Source organism: Vigna unguiculata, chromosome 5 (assembly GCF_037176805.1).
Source record: "Vigna unguiculata cultivar grain cowpea cultivar isolate G323 ecotype 2 chromosome 5, ASM3717680v1, whole genome shotgun sequence".
NCBI lineage: Eukaryota > Viridiplantae > Streptophyta > Magnoliopsida > Fabales > Fabaceae > Vigna > Vigna unguiculata.
The window spans coordinates 6,596,417-6,620,242 of NC_140796.1; the positions used below are offsets into that span (position 1 = coordinate 6,596,417).

Consider the following 23,826-nt stretch of genomic DNA (forward strand, 5'->3'; position numbering starts at 1 on the left):
TTGTGGAATTTTCCCACGATGTTAAGCAATTGTGACAAAACCATATGACAATTTAGATCTATAACTGTGAATAATAATTTACTTTGATCAATAGAATTATGCATCACGGTTAATTGTATTTGTATTTCTGTATATTGTCAACTTTAGAAGCATATTCTAGTTAAATGGAGTCTCAATTGTTGAGTAACTCAATTCTGATCTTCTTTATAAGCAATCAGAGAAAGTCAGCAGGGTATGAAATCAGAGACAATCTGCAAATAACTAATATTAAATATGATTAATTAATGGACTGAACTAACTATACAACCCAAATCATCCATTACATGTTCATCAACAAAACCAATCATCCCAAAATAAAACTAAAAATTTTTGTAGCCAGAACAAAAACAATTAAGAAAATTTAGCAACATCATTATCACATCTGACACCACATCACGCATGAAACTGATACAAAAGGTCCAATGCCCTCAACTTCATATTATAAGGATCATAGTCCCTGATCCGCTCGACGTATGCATCACCGGCAACCCCTTTCTCCTCCATGGCTGCCGCCGTTGCAGACGGTGACAGAGGCCGTTTGGGGCGTTTGTTCTTGATGAAACACTGTCTCATTTTCTCCTCAACCAAGTCAATGGTGCACTTTGAAGTGGTCTCTTCATCATCCACCCCACCATCGCCACCGTCCTCCACCTGCATCGGTTCTGCGGTGGCAGAGGACTCAGCGGCATAAGATGGTGGCAGCTGGAGGGCAGAGAGGAAGGAGGAGAGGTGGCGGTGGGCCTGGTGGAGGGAAGAGTGGATTTGGTGGAGATGGGTGGGGTTGGCAGTGGATGATGATGGTAACTGCTTCGCCATTAAAGTGGCTTGTTGAAGTGACAAAATGAGGTCTTGGATTGATGGGGGTGCCTCTTCCATTGAAAAAATTGAAATTTTGTTTCTGGGTGTTGGATGGAACACAAGTACAAAACTTGAGTGTTTGATAGTGAATGAGGAAGTGCTGTTTTGAGAATAGCGGAAATTGAGGATGTTTTTGTATTGTTTATTGGGAGCGTTACTGACATTATTGGTTGTTGTTGTTGCAGTCAGGTGTAGAATGGCTTAATTATTTTTATCCAATTCAACTCTTCTTCTTGTAATCTTAGTTTCTGCTATTCTCACCAACTATTTTACTCTTTTCACCTCATATAAATTGAGAAAATTACTCTTCTACTCTTATTTTAGTGCATGTAGAATGTAGATTATATTGCCTCAGATATATTTAGGCCCGTAAAATTATTTAGTCTAACATTTTGATCTATAAAAGATAGAGCAGTATCGTTCCGTAGCTCTATAATTTTAACCTACATTTCTATTTTTAAATATATAATTTTTTATATTTTAAATTATATATTTTTAGATTCTATATTCTGAAACAGAAAATAGAAAATATATTTCAAATTATAATTCAGAGTATAAAATTTACGGTTCAAATTATACAATCTAAACTATAAAAGTTTATTGAAAAACAGACTGAAATTATGAACTTATAGGAAAAAGAGGAAAAAGAAAATAATAGTAATAGATTGATTCATAATAGTTAAACTTGCTGAGAGGCTAATTGGTTTCAAGGGAATGTTAATTTTATGTCAGTATTTTTATATAATTTTTTTTATTTTTTATTATATATATAACAGTTAAAGAAATAAAAATTTTATAACATTATTATTTAATAAAAATTTCTAATTAAATAAATTGAATAACTATTACTTGTTATATATTAAGTTACTTTTAATATAATTAATAATTACAACTTATATTAATAGTTTAACAAATAATATACATATATATATATATATATATAATATAATAAAAAAGGTAAACTTTTAAATTATTTTTGCATTTTGGTTCACCATGTCTCTTTGTGGCCCATTGGGTTGCATCCACGAATGAAATCATGTTTCTGTGATATCTTTTTAATTAATTTGTCCATTATTGAATTATTTATTTAAACTGCCTTTTATTTAAAATTTAGACTCTTTTATTTGGTAATACGTTATTGATTGTTTGGTAAGTTTTTATTTAAATGTTTGAATAATGGTTTAACTTATGTTTTAGTCATACGTTAAAAACTGCTATTTTCTAATTCTCTTAATAATTATTAGTGAAACACGTGTTCGAATTTTTAATTTTCATAAAAATTTAAGTTAAAATAAATAATAAATATATAATTAATTTTTAAATAATTATTAATATAAAATTAAAAAATAAAATATGTATAACTTTTTTTAAATAATAATTTAAGACAATATTTTTTGAATAATAATTAAAAATAAATTATTTATAAAATAATTAAAGATAAAATTAAAATAATGACACAAAAAATAACATCTCTTGTTATAAATTTAAATTTTACATAATTATCTTTACAAACAGTTAAATTAGATAATTGTTTCTTATTTATAAAATTTATTCAATTATTGTTAAAAGTGTGACTAAATTTTTTAATTTTTAATTGGTTTGGTACCTTCACTCCGTGTTGAATCATTTGACAGGATAATTAAATTGACATTATTTTAAAAAATAAGAGAATTTAAAAATGTAAAAATTGAATAAATTATATATATACATATATGGAATTAGGAAATTTAGCTTTTTTACATGGAAATTATAATTCTGTTTTATTTTTTTGTTTTGTAGTTTATGAACAAATCACATTAGTTAGTACTAAAGTATAATTAGTAGTAGATTTGGAAATTTTGGATATCTTATAAACTACCCCACATTTAAAAATATCCATCTATTACAGTCCAATTTCTGAATGTGTAAAAACAAAATGAATTGATAAGTTCTAGGTTTAAATGGCTTTAATTTTGAGCAAAAAATAACTTAAATTTTATGGCTTTGTTAATATTTCTTCTAATAAGCACCGACGGAACATTATAGTGACAAGTGAGGCACGACTTCCAAAAGCTTTTTAATTCTTTTTTATATATATTTATATCTTTCTTAAATTAGAATTATATATTAATTATATTAAGTTTATATTATGGAAATAATAATATAAAGTAAAGTAAAAAATTTAATGAAAACATTGATTTATAAAAAAGATTAGTTTTTTTTTTTGTTATAAGATGTTTTTACTATGTAAGTTATCATAAGAGTGTGTAAAAAGAAAAAAATACAAAGAGATAAATTGGAAAACAGAGATCGAAGAACACATAGATTGAGATTGAAATATACATTTTTACATGATCTCTTACATTATAAAAGGTTAGTATCTTATAATGATGTATGTATATTAGATTTATGATTCTTCTTAGGATGTTCTTCTCAAATTGGTATAAATCCTAATTATGATTTTAGGAATTCTTTTATGAAATTGATATGAACCCTAATTATAATTTTTTCCAAATTAGTATAATCCTTAATTGTGAACTTTAGTGATTTTGTGTTTTCCTGCCTATGGTAAATTTTGTAAAGCTTTGAATTTATACATGGTTGCTTATTTAATTAAAGTATGAGTTTTGTTATGTTTTGCAGTGTGATAAATGTGATTTGTGAATATAAATTTTATCTTTTTTCTAAATAGATGAGAAGTGATAAATTTACACTAGAAAGATTATCATAAAGAGTAAAATAATTGATTATTTTCTTGAAGAAGGAAGGTTTATGATAAAGATGAAAAAATGCATCTACAATAATTAAACTTGACAATTTTTATGAAGAATTCAAGATAATGAAAAACAAATCTCTAAAATTTTTAGAGTTACATAAAATAAATTTAAAAATTTATTAGAACGCAATCCGGACGAACATCGTCAAATTTGACAATACCCACCCGATCAAATTGATGAAGTACGAGAGCTTATCTAAAATAAAATAGTATTCATGATTTGGTATCATGATATAATAATAAATGATAATCATATTTTTCTTGAATTCTATTATTATGTGTGCTTGTTTTAAACATAATAAATGAAAAAAGTAAATGAAGAATTTTTTTTAACTAAAAAAAATTATATATAAAAAGTATAATTTAACCCCTAAACTTTTTGTCCAAATTTCACTTGTATTAATAAGACTTTTGGTTGATCTGATTCATACAGCATAACAAATATTTCCATCAGGGGATAACAAATTAGGTATATACTTTTTATATCTTTCATACATATATCGATTTTTTTTTTCATATTTTGTTTTTAATTTTATTATATATATATATATATATATATATATATATATATAATTAATATGATTATTTTTCCAATTTTACTTTTAGTCGGTTTTTTTATATTTAACTTTCTTTTTTAATTTTTTTTCTTAAATTTGACAATTTTTTAATTATAAAACTATCTACAAAATAAATAAAAATTGTTTAAAATAAAAATATAAAAATATTTATATTTAAATTTATAATTATAATAATGATTTTATTACCATAAAAAATAACACATACGCTTAGACCATGTATTTTCACTAATTTATTTAATTTAATCCTATATTTATATATTAATATAATGTTATCAATCTTTATATTGTTAAAAGTTTTAATTAACTTTCTTAATGTTTAAATTAGTATGAATTTTGTATGGTCACTTCTATTATGTTGTTTGATAACATCATTTATATTAATAGAGGAAATGCATCAAATTTATCAAAGTTAAAATCTGAACTACTTAATTGAAATTTCTAATAATATAAGAATAAAATTGAAATAAATTATAAAAATTATTGAGAGAAAAAAATGTCTTATAAAAGTTTTTAATTTTTCTCACTCTTTTAAATTTATTTACTTGAGTCTTTCGTTATCTAGTGACATGAGGTCAATATGTGTGGAGAGTCATTATATATGTTAGTGAATGCTATAACTCAATCAATATTTTCAACCTTTAGTGTGTGATATACAATTGGAGGATACACAACCTTACCTTGGTATCTAAATGTTAATTAAGTGTGATGAGTTGTAGGAAGACTAATAGGTGAATTTGGTGCATAAAGATTTATTATGGCACATGGACCTATATGATACATAGAGATAACTACTTTTAATAGTTTTATCATATCTCTTATTAGGATAAAAACAATCTCTTAGGATAAAAATAAAATAGGGTGGGGACGAGTTTTTATTATCTCATTCTCATTTTTAAAATAAAAATTTATGATCATTTCTATCTTTATCTCATGTTATTTATATATATATATATATATATATATATATATATATATATATATATATATATATATATATATAATATATATATATATATAATTTTTGTCTCATCCTCATTTTCACCAGACAATGAGTATATATTTGAACTCATTTTCTTATTGTTTTAATATCAATGAAATATTTTTTATAAAAAATAAAATAAAAAACATAAAAATAAAACATGATATTATCAAATATTTAATGTAAAAAATACATATTCTCTTTTTTTTCACATTAAATATTAAGAAAGAAATTATAATTACATACAAAATGACAATTTGATGAAAGTCAAACAATTATATAAAATATTAAAGAATTACACATAACTAAAATTTCATGACAATCAAAGAATCTATTTATTTTACAAATGTTGAGAAATTTCACTTGTGTTAATGAAATAAATTTGATAAACTTAAAAAAAATTATAAAAAGAAAACAAATAAAAATTTTAAAATATTCCAAATGTCTCTTTATTTTCTTTGTTTAAATTATAATGAGATATTTTTCTTATACCAACACCACTTGAAAAATAATACATATAGAAAAAAAATTTAACTAATAATAATTCAAATTTTGACATATATATTTCATGTTTTGAACTTCAATCTATGTTGGAGGTTGATAAACAAGCCATGACACTAAAATATTACATTATAAATAAAACATCTTTATGCAATTACAATGGTGAATTATACTTATGAAAATGTATTAGAAAATAAAAATATTTGTAAAAATTTATTGTATAAAATAAACTAAAAAAGTAGCCTTATACATTATTGCATATACAAACAATATGTGGAAGCAAAGATAAATAAGAAAAGTTGATTAATGACCATAACAAGATATTCTTAACTTGATTAAAGATACAATTGTGGTTTATTCCAATACTTCAAAAACTTGGATGAGGTTAGCAAATAAACCAAAGGTAATGTTATGTAACATGAAAAGGATATAACATCAACAAGTTTGTTCGGCAAAAGGTCCACACTATGATAATAGAAATATAGAATTAATAGAATTAGTTTTTAGCTCAATCATAATAGTTTTCTAATTCAAAAGGCAATAACCTTATTATGACAATAATCACCTATTTTGACATTATTGAAAAAATATAGAAGTTTGATTATATTCAATTTATAATTCTTTTTTTTAAGTGTAAGTTGGCTCACATAGGCAGACTAATGGTTTTCATTCATTTGGTAGATCTCAATAAAAATAGGTTTTTATATAAGTTAAGTATGAAATTGAAGTGATATGTATGAGTCGTTTCTGTCTTAGTACTTAGTACAAGTAGACAATAAACTATATATGTAATAAAAAATGTCTCATTGATAACTTTAATAAGTAAATAAAACATAATTAATAAATACATTTAAATAACAATATGATGTTTAGTATTTTATTAAAAAACAAATAAATTAATATAGTTTTACTAAATTAATGTTAAAATGCATTGAAATAATAATTAGAAGAAATATTTTCTTTTGTAGTTGAACAAATTCAAGCTTTCACTTGTTAAAGTAAAAAATAATCCCTCTATATAATTTATTTATGACTTTTACTTTTATGAAGATTTAACAATAATAAAATATGAATAAGAAAATAAATGTTACTTCTTATAAACATTATTTCTTATATGTTATTTAATTCTTTGATTTATACTTTGAATTATTAACCAAAATCATAAAACAAATATGGTATCAGTTTTGAAACATTGTATATTCAATTTTTTGTCACATTTGAGGGTCGGTTTAATAATTGATTCAAAAAATTTGTGTTTAGCTTCAATTTTCGCTGGGATACATGTAGCTCTGAAATATAGTAAGCAAATGGGTCTCTAGTTAAAAATCAATGATGAAGATTTTCAATTTACATAAAGAACTATTATCGGTTAATAATGGGTAAAAAAAATTGAACTTGGTGAAGATTTTAATGATCATAAAAAAATACTAAAGGAGTTGAGGGACACTAGAAAACATTAGTGCAAAAAGAGTCTTCAATGATGCTTATTAAGAATGTTTCTAATGCTCACGTAGTAAAATGAAAACAGGATGTTATTTTAGCAAATAAAGATAATTTTTTAATGACAATTTCCAAATACCCGTCGTCACATTGCTACAAAAGTTGGATAATTATGACTCTTTCAACACTCATTGTTGAAAACTTACAAAATAACGAGGGTTTGACCTAGACCCGTCGTTGAACATGTTGAAACAACGAAATGACACGATGAAGTGAAATAACCGTTATTAATTAGTTGTCGAAGGATAAAAAGGTCTTGCCTTTTTCACTTCCTCGATGCACAATTCTTCTTCTTTGTTTCCTGTCGCTGCACCTCCACCATTTCTTCTCATCACACATAGTTCCTCCTGTCACTGCTTTATTCGTCCTCATTTGTGTTACTCGTCCAACCGTCTACCGTTTTCAAACGTTAACGGCGTCGCCACCATCTTCGTGCAAAGGCATCGCCGTGTCCCCACACCATTGTGGTGTTTGCCTCGCAACCCCTCTCCATGACAGTTTCGTTTCACATCATTAGCCTTTCGTTCACGCGCCATATTTTCGTTTTGAGTTTGCACCCGTTGGCCTTCTATTCAGGTGCTACTTACTACCATAGCCGTTTTCATTAATCTATTTTCGTTACCAGTGTCTTGGTCTCCATTACGGGTAAGTTTTTTTTACTTTGTTTTGAATTTTGAATTTTTTTTATAAAATTGTTTCATTAGTTTTTATTATTTACAGTTAGAAATATTTGTTTTATTGAATATTATGAATATTTGATTATATTTTTTGTTTAGAGTTATTAGGGGTGGCAAAACGGGTCAACCCCACCTGTTTGAGCCCGACCCGATATTGACCAGCTGAAAACGGATTAGGTCGGGTTGGCCCGCCAACTAAAAATGGGTTACAACTTAGAACTCAACCCACATGAAGGCAGACTAGCGAGCTGGCGGGTTGGCTCGCCAGTTTCGAATTTTTTTTTCTTATGATTTGCATTCTAAGGAACCATTTCAAAGAACAAAATTAACAGCAAGAAATTTTTTAAATCAACATAACATCCAACAATCAGGGCAAAACCAGGGCTAAATCAACATTCCCAACACAATAAGAGAACAATGAATACACAATCAGGACAAAATTGCAAAGGGAAAAAACACAATTAGGACAAAATCGAAAATGGGAAAATGCGATTAGGTCAAGAACGTGATTTAGGGAAAGAATAAACGATTTGTTCACAATCCTCTCCCTCACGTGACTAGTAGTGGTGGTGGCTTGCATCTACGACGAACGATGGTAGTGGCTTACGTCTACAATGGATGGTGGCTTAAGTCAAAACTATATAACACACTTAATACCATTTCAACGTAAAACATTTAAACAATAATTTTATGAGTATTTGTTTTCTTGTGTTGTTCAACTTTTTTATTTCTACTTAATATAAAACTTATAGTCACACTTAGATTCCTAACAATATCATCAGCAACACCAACACCTCCAACAACCAACATTTTCACATGAAAGTAGCACATTGATCTAAGTCCATTAGGTTGCTATTTTCCTACAAAAACAAGAGTATAAGGTAACACAATGCACATGGATAGATGATCATAGTTACAACTTGCAAGATGACCTGGCATGTGTAAACATGTTAGGAAATTTGGCTTTGATGCCTTTCTAGATTGATTCTCTATTCCTCCATAAATAGTAAAGACACACTTTCAATTATTAATGGCATTTTATGTACAACTTACATCAGAAAAATTATAAATATATATAACTAATGGATTGTATCCTATTTCTAATCTGTACAAGAATCCTGAAAAAGTGATCATAGCATATCCCCTTTAACAACATTAAGTTTTGCATATTCGTTTTGATCTCGCTTGAACATCACTCAGAGAACCTATCCTGCTACATAAACATATTTTATAACAAGACTTTTCTCTGTGAATTCTTTATAATATTTCAATGTGTTAGATTTACAGATATATTTGATATAATATTATGTGTGCAGTTATTGTTATTAGTAGTTACAGGGGACCACTGGCCGTTTAGTATTTGGTAAAGAACTTTCTGCCATAAATATTATTAAAAATGGACCCTCAACAGCTGGCACTAATGGTTGCTTAATGTAATTACGATTTTATAATGACTTATTTCCTTTCTCGCCATCCAAATTTTCAAGATACATTTGTTAAAAACAAAGAATCTGCTAATGAAAAGAAATTTACAAGAAGAAAAATAAGAAAATCAAACATTTGTTTAATCGGTTAAGCATTAACGAGAGGTATGTTTGATTGAGTGATACCATGGAGAAAAGAACTTAAGCATGGTATGCAAGAGATTCCACCAAAAACTAGGCCTTCATATGCTACAAAAGGAAGCATATTTACACCACCGAGAGATTAAATATGAAGGCCATATCACAGACAAAGAATTTGAATCCAATCTATAATTAGAAGCATTCCTCTATAAAAGCAGAAATTTTTCACTCTTCTCTTCTTAGATCATTGCCTTGCTCCTTCTTCACCTGAAGTTGGTTGTTGCAAAGAGTTACTGGCTGCAGTAGGAGTAGCTTCTTCATCATGTGTCTCTACATTTTCATTTCTTTCTGATGTGTGAGACTCATCAAGGGATTGGCTCATGGTAAACGTCACAGGTCTTACATGTTTTGTTTCAGAAGAGTTCTTCAGTGGCAGACGGCAAACTGGGCAGGTAGATTGTTTTCTCAGCCATATATCAATGCAAGAAAGATGAAAAGTGTGGCCACATTTCGGCATGATACGCAAAACTTCTCTTTCTTTGTAATCTGCCAAACATATTACACACCTGCAGAACCAAACTAAGTTATATATATCTATATCTATATCTATCTATCTCCTCCTTGCAAGAGCTTAATAATCTATCAAAGTTGTTTGTATATCATGTGCTATGAACAATGCTATGCAGTAAGAAATTGCTGCAACAGTTTGAAATCTTCTGTCAAGGAAAACATGAGGAACTTGTTCTCTGTGACCTACAATTGAGAGACTAAAACTTAACTGTGTGTGTTCAAGGGAACTGAAAGCCTCTTGGTTGAACTTCAAAGTAGGGATTGCATCAAGCAGAACAGGTTCTGATTCAGGGTCATTAACATGATGTTCTGGCTATCAGTAAACAATGAAAAATTAAAATCTAAAGCAACCAACCTTCACAGTATAGAATCACAAACTAAATTGCAAATTAGACAAAGTCCATTCTCTTGTGATCCACCATTTATTTGGAGGGTCCCGAAACATTCAATTCATGAACTTTAAATTATACGAAGTATTAACAATGAAACTTGTTCATGACAGAATTTGGCTAGTGCTAAGTTGTTAAATGAGTTACAAACGCTGCATCGGAACCCGAATGCAGTGTGAATACTTGTAAAGATTTGGTTTTTGACTATAAAGATTTGGTTTTTGACCCAGCTCAATGGTGTGTCGTGTGGTGTGATGTATTTACCCGACCCCACCAGTAAGATAAGGCTTTGTAGTTGTTTTTGTCATTAACATTGAAAAAGTCTCGATTACGAATTGGATTAGAACATCAGCATAATCTTATCATGACAAATGGCAATTAACTTAAGGGGCAATACACATTTAATGATACCTATTTCCAATTCCCAACATCTGATTAAAAGCTTAGAGACAAGCCACAGATTTACTTTTTAGAAACAGAATGCAGCATTTGCATCAGAATCAAATGTTAGAAGGAACAAGTAAAAATCGCAGCAATCATCATTCCTCTTACACTAAGTACCGGATCAGAAAAATAACATATGAGTCGTGACCAAATGAAATAGAGATTACAGTATTGATAGAAGTTTCATAGAAATTGAACAAATCACGCAAAATCAAGCCCCGTTCACTGGCAAAAACAGGAAAAGGGGGAAGGAAGAAAAAGGCACAGTCGAACTTACCTGTTCAATATCAATTCTTGATTCAATCTCATACACCATCCGAGATTCAACACCTCCTCTTAGCCTTCCACATATGATTCTGGTGCAGACAAACACAATGAAAGTGGCACTCATGCCAAAGCCAATGACCGTGGTCACCAAATTGGTACCTGAACCCAACATCTCCAACCCAAAAACCAATCCACACACACACACGCACGCGCCAAGTGATGCAAGCACAACAAACACACCCCTCAAGCTAGAAGCAGGAATAGCGACAGAAGCAGCACCACAGCATATAGAACACCGCCACTTCACAGATTCTTCAACCCAAACGCATGATGGCACCCCAGACAAAGTCCACACTTGACAAGTCGGAACAGACAAGAGAAGATAAAAACTAAGAAAAACACAGAAGAAAAGAGATACCCATGTCAGAAAAATGGAAACTTTAGAGCTATTCAGAGGAAAAGAAAAGAGATGGAATGGAATCACAGTGGCTTTGGTGTGACTCAAAGGATGGTGGTGGGGGAACAGACAAGAGCGTGTAGAGAGAGAAAAAAAAACTCTCTTATTTTCTTACTTGGGAATTAGAACGGTGCAGGTGGGGTCCACTGCATGAGGTGGACCCTCACAGATGTTGGGGATTTGTTGATCAGACGGTTGAGAGTGGCTGTCAATTTTTCGGCGGCAAAAGATCTTAACGGTAAAAAAAAAAACTATGAAAGAAAGAACAGCACTGGATTTTGAAGATCTGACAATTCTCAAACTTGTTTAAGCTTAAGGAGGACAAGATTTGATGTTCTGTCCATTTCTCTTGTTACATCTTTCTTGGAAAATCATTCTGATATGCAACAAAGTCTTTTTAAGAATATGACTTAACATACACTAAATGCACCTTCCATTGTTACTACTATTTAAAATTAATTGTTACTTTTAACATAGTAATGTGTTTAAAAATCATACTAATTTATATTTTTTAATAATTGATATTTATGTTTATATTTCTGATAGACAAAACAATGATACTATGTAAAAGAGAAATATGTATAATTAATATTTAAGATATGATTAGATATTCCAAGAAAACATGTATAACTAACAATCATGGATTACATCTTTATTACTCTTTATTTTTGTTTCTTATTTGTATCCTTCGTAATTAATTTTAAATAAAAAAAATACACATTCCGTAAATCTTGCATTTTTAATATGTTTACAATTTTTTAAATTAATGTGATTTGGAAAAATGTATATAAATTCCTCATACATATTTAGTGCAATCTATGTTTTGGATAATAACAATAAAATATATGCATGTAAGGTATTTCAAATAATTAATTAAACAGCAGCATGAATAAAGAAAAAAGAAGAAGAAGAAGAAATATTGAGAACAAACTCACTAATTAAGTCTCGATCTCAATGTATTTTATTCTATCATAAGAGTTATGTTTTAAAAAAGCTATAACTAATATAAAATAATTTAATAATATATTTTTTCATTTATCCTTGAAAATGTCATCAGAGATTATGTATTTGTTCAATATTTGGTAAACTATTGACTATTATTGACAGAAATAATTAATTCAAACAATTAAAAACTAATGAAATGCTTAATAACAATTAATTAAAAATAAGGTTATGTTAGTCTTCTGTGGTTTTTCCCTCATTTTTTCACTTTCTCCATTCTAACACTGATGTTATATCTTTGTGTGTAAGAAAGAAATAACAACAAAACCACCAAATGCATCGGTAACATCAATTCTTGAGGATGAGCTGTTTTACTTACTTATACTTTACTTTACCTCGTGCTTTGTCTCTTTGTACCACTCCATATACTTCCCTATTTCTTTTCTTTTTTGGAAGTGAAAAATAAAACACTAAAAGATTTTAATAATCTCACTAATTAAGGAAAGTAATGATGTTATTCACACGATTTTTTAATACGACGTTCACGTGTTACTCATCTTTGGTGCATAGGAAAATTAGGTGTATAATTTAATTTTAAGAAAGAAATATATTTTTTCTATTAAGAATAAATCTTGCTTTTATTAGGTTTTATACTCAAATCCCAATCATATTTATCTATGCTTACATTACAAATTATTAAATTAGAATTTTCAAACGTGATAGGAAAACCATCTTTAATGCTATGTTTTGTTTCTTTGTTTTTTCCTAATTACCTTGATTTTTTTTAAGTATAAGTGTTAGTATATATAAATGACTTTTTGGGGAAAAAAAATTGAGATCCAAGTTTCTATGTTACTTATCGTTTTTAAAATAATTACATTTAAATGTAAATTTTTTTTTTGCAGTAACCGATCCCTATATGAAGTTAAAAATAAATGGTGTTCATATTGCAATACCGTTGAAGAGTGAATGGTGTTCATATTCAATCTCAGATTTATATAAAATTAAATTAATGGGATTCTTATCTCAATGCTTATCATCACTGTGACTGTGTGCTGTCTTAATTGCCCAGTTTTTATTGTCACAAATTGCCACCAAAGTCAATCAATTTAATATTCTACTAATTACTTTTAATCTAACGTACTGCCATAATTTTTAATTAACATGTTATAATATATATATATATATATATATATATATATATATATATATATATATATATATATATATATATATATATAATGTAGAAATCTGTAACGAAAAGCAGAGGCTGAGAAATACTAATTCAATATTTTCAATTTCCAAGGTTGAGTTATTCTTCCATACTTCTGAGCACTTTTCGGATAAAGGTAAACAAAGTAAGAAAATGTTGATTTGATTTTCATAACGTGATTTATCATTTTTGTTATTAGAGAATAATGGTTTGTATATTTTTTTCATAGGTCAACATTGGTTTTTTAAGAAATAATGTTAATTTCGAAAATTAGTGTCATTTTATTTAAATTACTTTGATGAATATTAAAGAGCGTACCACTTGATAGTTTTTGTGATGCAAAATAGGGGGGATTTTTTTTTTATGGTTGATTTGGACTATCTTCAATTTCACACACCTTTTAAAATCATATATTTGTTTTAATTATGGTTACGTTTCATTATATATTTTTTAAAAAATATATATGATAACGATCTAAATACATTTGAATTTTCGCCCTGAAGCGGTTTCTTTCAGTTCTGTGATATTTTTAAAAATGCAACCACATCGAGAGATATTGTTGAAATGCAAATAAATATAAGAAACTAATACAATAATACACATAACTAAATTCATTGTATGGAAAATATATATTAATAAATAAAATATTAATGGAAATATTACACAATCAAATAGACATTGTTCTTATATTGATTAATCTGTATATGAGTTAGATTTATGTATTTATTTTTTTAAAATTCAAATTGACCAATTTTAAAACATGAATTGTTTGATTTTTTTTATTCAAATCTTTGAGTGAGAAGGAATTAAAAATACTGTAACCCTGGAAAATAATTTAAGTTTTATGTCTAATTATAATACAAAATGAAGATCTTGATTTATTTTGAAAAGAAATAACACAAAAATATAAACAAAATAAATTACTTTTCCATTAAAATTGTAAATAAAACCTTTCCATTTATATTATCTTGTCAAAGTTTATACTAAGCATCATTATACACTCTTACACATCTCAACTATACTTCCTTCCTAAAGCTCATTTATATTATGTTTCAAATATTAATATTTTTAAAAGTATATACTCAAGTTTTATTTAACTATTTCAAAATGTACATTAAAAAATTGTTATTAACATATGAAATATTTAATTTTTATTATTAAACTTTAATCAGTGACTGTATACTCAACAAAACAAAAACTACCATAATACATTAAACTAAGATTAATTTTAATTATAAAACACCACATTTTGTAATGAAAGATAATATAAAATGAAGCTTTAACACCCCCTATGTTCCCATTCCACCAACCCCTAGTTGACCAAATCATGGACTTGTGTGAGCTTCTCAATGTGTCATGTGACAAAGAAAAGAGAAAAATACAAACACCAGCACTTAGCTCAAGGAAAAAAAAAATAATAGTTCATGAGAAAAGACATGAACCATTAATTAGGGAAGAGACTAGATACTTTCTTCATAAAATTAATTAAACTTCAGTGTCAATAATAGTCAACACTATTTTTTGAAAACGATATCCACTTTCTTCCAACACGACACTCTTTAAAATACTTTTCAGATTTTTAAAACTCCTTTTAAGATCTGACCACTATATATGGTACCAAAGATTCCTTCTGTCAATTGCATGAAAATGGAAATTATAATTTTGGTTGCATGAAAAAATAGATATATTAGGTGATATTTCATAATGATAAAACTTATTGAGATAAAATCTTTAGAAAAACCTTAGTTTGATATTAAGAAAAAGTTTATAAACACATCATAAATCACTTTACAAATTCTTTTAAATGTTCCCTAAGTACATTACATTAAGCTAAATGGATTGTGACATCATATAATTATGACAGTTAATATTTGAGTTATTAAACATTTTGAAGTATGACATATCTATGTACTCTTTCTCTCTAAATCCAGAAAAATTATAGGCAAGTGGGGGAAGATTCAATATAACTACTTTTGGTATTGGCTGATTAATAATTTATATGATACGGTGTTGCAAAGCCACAATAATGCTTAATTAAAGATTTGAACATACTATGTATCATTTTCGCACACCAAAAAACATGTAAACATTGGAAATTTTATATTGAGTGGTGACGATATATATATAAATGAGATATATATACTTCTCATTTAATATAATAGTTGTGTGGAATTATATATGCTTTTCGCAATAGGATGAGGATGATGTTGTGAGGAAATGTTCCTAAGTCATGGCTTGGACTAGTTATCATTTTTATTAATGGACTTTACTTTTGTATTTAAAAAAAATTGTGGGGAATTAAATTGAACAAGAAAATCTAAATTTTAATAATTAAAGATAAAAAATTTCATATTCATACGAAAAATATGTAGATATAAAATATTTACTATTTTAGTTATAAGTTTGTTGAGATAATATTATTAGGATTAATTGATTTATTCACGAGATATTATTTAAATTCTTATCATAATTTTGCTTTTAAAACAAAAAGTATATATTTATATTGTCTTTAACCGTTAAGGAGTGAACTTCTAACATATTTCTCTCACGTCCAGGTATATAGGTTCTAAGTGACTTTGATATCATGTTAAGGAGTGCATTTCTCAATTTCAAAAAATTAATTTTGTAAGGTCATGTTTGCATCCCACTTATATATTAAGATTGTCTTTATCTTTGATCAATGTGAGACTTTTACCGTTAACTTTAATTCAAAAGCATTTTAAAAATACATTTTCTTCCGCTAACAATATTATTCAATATTGATATCGATAACATGGATGTTCTTTTTTCTAAAAGAAAAAGTCATCTATATTTTCTTTGTATCAACATATTTCCTCATAATTATTGATTGATTTATGAAATCTCCTTTATTAGACAATTGCAAAATGATCCACAAATATCGATTTTTACAAATTTTATACATTTAAAAGGTTAAATCTTGAGTCAAAACAATATACACAGAAAAACTAACAAAAACTATTGGAATGATTTTATATATATCAGATTTAGAAAATGAAATTAATATTAAACTTGGCATGAGAAAGTAGCTAGCAAGATGCATAGAATGAGCCAAATTTGTTGAGTTTCTGAGTATGAAGAAGTACCATGACCCAACAGCTTCAGTAGTTGGAGATTCTGAGTGTAAATGGATTGTACTTCAATTCTATCCAATGCAACCAACAAACATAAATAGTTGTTGGTTCCATGATCAAAGTAAAGTATCTTGCTCTCATGATCCAAGTGAGTATCTTGCTGTTTTCTCTTTTTTATTTTCTTCTTCAAGGGAAGGGAAAGTACTTCACTCCATCATACTTTAGTACTGAAAAATCAGATTCATGAAAGGACATAAATATATTAAATAAAACAAATATCTGAACTTGGAAGGAAACATCATTAACATGCCCATAAAGATGGAACTGTTTTTCACAGTGGAAGATGACAAACGGGGCCACTCCAACCCAAAACAATGACACACTTATTTACTTTTGGCCTTCTAAACAACTTTCGAGATTGAGATTCATGTTTTGGATGATTACTCCTTGTCACAGCCAGGCACTAGCAATAAACAAAGGAAAAAAAAAAGAATACTTCAGATGTATTTTTCCCAGATAAAAAAAGTGCTTTGATATGATTTTATTACCTAAAAAGTATTGTACTTTCTTTTTTTCATCTGAGTCTCAATAAATTTTCTATTTCTTGGGTTCACAATTTAGTCCTTGTAGAGATTCAATATGCTTAAAATTGTTTTCGATTTAGATGCTGGGATTACATTGCCGTTTAAGTTAAAATTTTATACAAAGATGATAAAATGGATTGAGTTTAGTTGATCAACTTATCTTTATATATATATATATATATATATATATATATATATATATATATGTTTTCTTTTAAGATTGACTCAATATTGAAAGCATAAATGCAGAATATGATCTTAACAATCAATCATAAACTCATATACAATATCCCATATTGATAATCATGCTGTAAAAAGTAAACGGAAGCGTACCTGAATTGGCCATAACGATAATATGAGAGAGCACTAATGATATAGTGATCTTCCTCTCGTAGAGCACCTTTATTTCCCTTTGGTTTTCTCTCTTGATGGGGATAGGGAGAAAGGAACAGGAAAAGTACGTTATGACTCTATGTGTGCTCTCAGAAAGGGATTACGACCATTTATAAACTGAATTACTTAAGTTTTAGTATTTCTAATTTGGCCCCTCATCAAATTAGAAATTACTAACTGGTCTCTACACAATATTTATTTTCATGACATATGCCTTAAGTCAAATCTTTAATTTAGTCAGATCACTTTATTATTTGGCTTTATAAATAATGGCCCTAACACATTTAATTATGTGTCATATATATGCATGACCCAAAATTACTAACAATCTCCCACTGGTCACAAATATATATGTCCTTACAACCTTATAAATGTGTTAGACTTTATGAGCTCAAAATTGCCATTATATTACTCGAGTATACTCCAAAAGTCCCGTCCATTGATTATATCAGTAATTAGAACCAAACCAGTTTTTCATTGCATCAATCACAACTAAAACAACAATGATCATTAATCCTGACACAACCAAATGACATGGATTCATCATGAAATGTGTAGCATGAAAAATTATGTGAAGGTGATCTATATATACACATCTATTTTCAACTGGTCCAAACTTTAACTTAATGAGATCAATATAAAAACTTAATGTACAAAGTGTAAAATTAAAACCACATATATAAATAACCAAATATGTCTGAAAGTTTAATGTATGCATACAAGAAATTAAACATAGAACATAAAACATATAAAAATAACTATCTCCCACTAAACCTCAGATTCCTCAAACTGTAAAACACCCATGTGAGCAACATGCTCATAAAAGACCTTGGGTGGAAGTCCTTTAGTTAGAGGATCTGCAATCATGGAGTTTGTCCCTAAATGTTCTATGGAAATCTGTCCACTCTGTACTCTTTCTTTAACAACTAGGAACTTAATGTCGATGTGCTTCGACTTAGTCGAGCTCCTATTGTTGTTGGAATACAATACAACTGATTTATTGTCACAATATAACTTAAGTGGTCTTTCAATGCTTTCCACAATTTTCAGCCTTGTGACAAAATTTCTCTGCCATATCCCGTGATTAGATGCCTCATAGCATGCTACAAATTCTACTGCCATGGTGGATGAAGCTGTAAGGGTTTGCTTGACACTGCGCCAAGAAACCGCACCACCTGCCAACATAAAAATGTAACCTGAAGTAGATTTTAAGCTATCTTGACATCCTGTAAAATCTGAGTCAGAAAACCCAGTGATCTCCAACTGGTCTGACCTCCTGTATGTGAGCATATAACCTCTTGTTCTCTTTAAATATCTCATGACCCTCTTTGCTGCTTTCCAATGGTCCATTCATGGATTGCTTAAGTATCTGCCTAGAACCCCAACTATGTATGCTATGTCTGGACGCGTACATACTTGGGCATACATCAAACTCCCTACAGCTGGCGCATAAGGAATCTTCTTCATTTCTTCAATTTCCAAATTTTCCTTTGGGCACTGATTGAGATTGAACTTGTCTCCCTTAGCAACTGGAGTATCCCCAAATTTACATTCATGCATGCTAAACCTTTTAAGAACTTTATCGATATAGCTCCTTTGTGATAATCCTAGAATACCCCGAGATCGATCTCGGTGTATCTGAATTCCTAATACAAAGGAGGCGTCACCAAAATCTTTCATTTCAAAATTCTTTGACAGAAATTTCTTAGTTTCGTGCAATATGCCTATATCATTAGTGGCAAGCAGAATGTCATCAACATACAAGATTAGGAAAATAAACTTGCTCCCCTTAAACTTGTGATACACACAATCATCAACAAGATTCATCTCAAAGCCAAATGAGAGAATTACTTGATGAAATTTATGGTACCATTGACGGGATGCTTGTTTTAGTCCATAAATGGATTTAGTCAATTTGCAAACCATATTCTTTGGGTCTCCCGACACAAAATTTTTCTGGTTGCACCATATAAATCGTCTCGTCAATGTCACCATTGAGAAACGCCGTTTTGACATCCATTTGATGAAGCTCCAAATCATAATGTGCAACAAGAGCCATAATTGTCCTAAAAGAGTCTTTTTAATGAAACTGGTGAAAAAGTCTCTTTAAAGTCAATCCCTTCTTTTTGAGTAAATCCCTTAGCTACAAGACGAACCTTATACCTCTCCACATTACCTTTAGAATCCTGTTTGGTCTTAAATAACCATTTACAACCAATGGGTTTCACACCTTCTGGTAATGGGACAAGTTCCCAAACCTTATTGTCTTGCATGGATTTATACTCTTCCCTCATTGCTTCAATCCATTTTTCTGAATTAGGATCCTGTATGGCTTGACGGATGGTGATTGGGTCATCTTCCATCACACCATTGTTAGGATCTTCATTTTCTTGAAGAAATACAACATAATCATCTGAAATGGCACATCTCCTTTCTCTCATGGATCTCCACAAAGGTGCTGGCTCATGAAGCATAGGTTGTTGAGGATCTTGAGTTTGTTCTTCACGAACAACCAAATCATCTTGAGTATGGGGTTCATCAGCAATGTTTTGTGGAGGTTCCAAACTTACTTCATCAAAAGTAATTGTTTGAATCGGTTCTGGAATTATTACCGATTCTTCCTCCAAAACAAATTTCCTAATCTGATCCTTCCCCCCAAACTCAATATCCTCAACGAATGTAGCCGTCTCTGTCTCAAAAATTGTCTTTAATATGGGATCATAAAATTTATATCCCCTGGATCTCTCAGAATAACCAGTAAAGTAACTACTTACTGTTCGGGAGTCCAATTTCTTTTCATTTGGCTTATAAGGCCTTGCCTCAGCTGGACAACCCCACACATGGAAATGCTTTAGACTAGGCTTTCGCCCAATCCAAAGCTTATAAGGTGTTTTAGTAGTTGCTTTAGTTGGTACTCTGTTTAGAATATAAGCTGCCGTTTTTAGTGCCTCTCCCCAGAGTGACTCTGGTAAGGTGGAATGACAAATCATACTCCTTACCATATTCTTAAGAGTCCGGTTTCGTCTCTCAGCTACACCATTCATACTAGGTGATCCCGGCATGGTGTACTGTGGGACAATTCCACACTCCTCTAGGTACCTGGCAAAAGGTCCTGAACGCTGTTCACCTGATCCATCATATCTGTCATAGTACTCACCACTAGGGATGTCAACGAGGCGGGTAAGGTACGGGTAGTAGCTCCCCCGTACCCTACCCGCTGGATAAATATTTGCCCTGTACCTGTACCCATATCCGTCGGGTATCCGTTATGCGGGTATCCGTCTATTTTTTTCATATCCGCGGGTATCCACGAGTACCCGTAGGTATTTGCAAAATTATTTAAAAAATAAATATTTAATCATAAATTCAAATAAAATAAAATAAAATACATCACTGTCATAAATTTTAAATAAAGTTCAAATAAACTCAAGTTGATACAAGTCCAAATAATTGTAAAAGTAAATATAAAATGACATTCAACACAATGGAAATTCTTTAATCAGTGCTTTGATCAACAAACTCATCCACCTTCTCCGATTGAATACTGAAAAATAAACAAAACAAACAAATAATAAACCTCAATTGTCACGTGTCAAGTATTCTTATTTTGATTCCATCACTTGACAACATGCATACCATAAACTTCATTGTCTATATAAGGTTTGATGTATATGTCCAATTTCAAAGAAAGGAGAGAGAAAAATGTCAAGGGGTAAGTTTAGCGGGTACGGGTATCCACGGATACGGATACTATGATACCCGTACCCGCCCCGTTAACATGCGGGTATCAAAAATACCCGTACCCATTGGTAACGGGTATCCATTTTTAATATCCATTTTTTACCCATTGCGGGTTTTATCCACGGATACCCGCGGGTACGGATTTTTTTGACATCCCTACTCACCACCACGGTCAGATCTAACAGACTTAATTCTTTTGTTGAGTTGATTTTCAACTTCAACTTTAAAAGATTTGAACACATCCAAAGACCGTGACTTTTCATGAATAAGAAATAAGTATGCATATCTTGAGTAATCGTCTATGAATGATATAAAGTATTGTTGACCATTCCAAGAAGGTGCAGGAAATGACCCACAAATATCCGTATGAATCAACTCTAAGACGTCTGAAGCTCTATATGCACCTAATCTCTTCGCGTTGTCTGTTTGCCCTTAATGCATTCAACACAAATATCAAAGTTTGTGAAGTCAATGGACTCTAAGATTCCATTTGACACAAGTCGTTCAACTCTATTTTTAGAGATGTGACCTAAGCGCTTGTGCCATAATGCTCCTGATTGAGTATTGTCAATTTTACGTTTAGTACCATGAGATTTTGTATTGAGGATTTCATTATAGGTGGTCACAATATCAAGCAAATATAGATTATCATAAGCCAAAAGTGAACCAGTTCCAACAATATTTGAATTAAAAGACAAACTAAATTCATTGTTTCCAAATGAACAAGAATAACCGGATTTGTCCAAATAAGAAACTGAAATTAAGTTCCGTCTAAATGACGGCACAACAAAAATGTCTTTCAAATCCAAATAAAAACCAGTACATAACAATAATCTAAAATGCCCAATAGCCTCCACCTCCACCGATTTACCATCTCCAACATATATCCATCTTTCAGAATTAGTTGGCTTCCGGTAGTTTAGACAACCCTTCATAGAAACACTGATGTTAGTAGTAGCACCTGAGTCTAACCACTAAGTGTTACTAGGTACTGACGCTAAATTAACCTCAGAACAGACCATAGCAAGACTATGCTTTAGACTTATGCAGTTGAGAACAATTTCCATGTTCCTTTTCCAGTCCTTAAAAATTGTTCCGTTGAGGATCGGAACAGAATTCATATTAGTAGATACAAAAGCAACTGAAGCTATATATATATATATATATATATAAAACAAGAGGAATAATTTATTATGCTCACATAATAAAATAAATCATTATAAAAATATTCAACTAATGGTTTAACCCATCCCAAAACACCCAATGCACCATTAATATCAAGTCTTTGGACAGTAATATCAACTGCTAGAGGTATCTGGTTGTAATGATCAAACATTGATAATAAAGCACGTCCAACAACAAACTAATCTTTGGATTAATTTATCATCGACAAAGCAAATCCTTATAATTATCATATGTCTATCATCACAATTGTGTATGCAATCCGACCAAATATTAATCTTCCTTTGGACCGATCAATACTGCATGAACGTACATAAACACCAACATTCAACATTTTTTCACGAACTATCTACTCAAGAGAGGTCACTTTGGTAACTTCTTGATTCAATTAGTTCATTTAAAATATTAAACAAAACCAAAATTTGATTATATATTTATTCCAAAACCAAATATATTTATTTTATATATTAAACAACCAAAAATTATATAAAATAAATAAAATTATTTATATTCTAAAATATAAATCCTTATGTTCAAATGTCTTGAACCCAAAATTCAAAATTAATTAAAATAATTTACTTCAATTAGGCTTTTAAGAAACCCTAAGATTCTCAATTTGGGGTTTTTCTCCCAAAAAAAACAAAATTGGGATTAAGGGTTTCAGAATTAGGGATTTAGCATTCTGAATAGAAATTAATTAAATTAACCAAAGACAAACATGAATCAAGTATGGGTGGCTCTGATACCACATGTAAGCATAAACGCAAAATATGATCCTAATAATCAATCATAAACTCATACACAATATCCCATATTGATAATCATGCTATAAAAAGTAAACGGAAGCGTACCTGAATTGGCCATAACGATAATATTAGAGAGCACTAATGATACAGTGATCTTTCTCCTGTAGAGCACCTTTATTTCCCTTTGGTTTTCTCTTTTGATGGGGATAGGGAGAAAGGAACATGAAAAGTATGTTATGACTCTGTGTGTGCTCTCAGAAGGGGACCACGACCATTTATAAGCTGAATTACTTAAGTTTTAGTATTTCTAATTTGGTCCCTCATCAAATTAGAAATTACTAACTGGTCTCTACT

At 29.6% G+C, this 23,826-nt stretch overlaps 2 protein-coding genes across 2 annotated transcripts; both read right to left on the reverse strand.

Annotated features, from left to right (window-relative positions):
- Positions 1-252: 252 nt before the first annotated feature.
- On the reverse strand, positions 253-1,073 carry LOC114183135 (AP2-like ethylene-responsive transcription factor SNZ). Its single transcript, XM_028070036.2, has one exon. The coding sequence runs from the start codon at positions 913-915 to the stop codon at positions 433-435; it is 483 nt and encodes a 160-aa protein (XP_027925837.2). The 5' UTR covers positions 916-1,073; the 3' UTR covers positions 253-432.
- Positions 1,074-9,431: 8,358 nt separating this feature from the next.
- LOC114182935 (uncharacterized) lies at positions 9,432-11,667 on the reverse strand. Its single transcript, XM_028069746.2, has 3 exons — positions 11,133-11,667; positions 10,232-10,335; positions 9,432-10,018 (listed from the first exon to the last, which is right to left on the reverse strand). The coding sequence occupies exons 1-3, from the start codon at positions 11,292-11,294 to the stop codon at positions 9,697-9,699; spliced, it is 588 nt and encodes a 195-aa protein (XP_027925547.1). The 5' UTR covers positions 11,295-11,667; the 3' UTR covers positions 9,432-9,696.
- Positions 11,668-23,826: the final 12,159 nt, after the last annotated feature.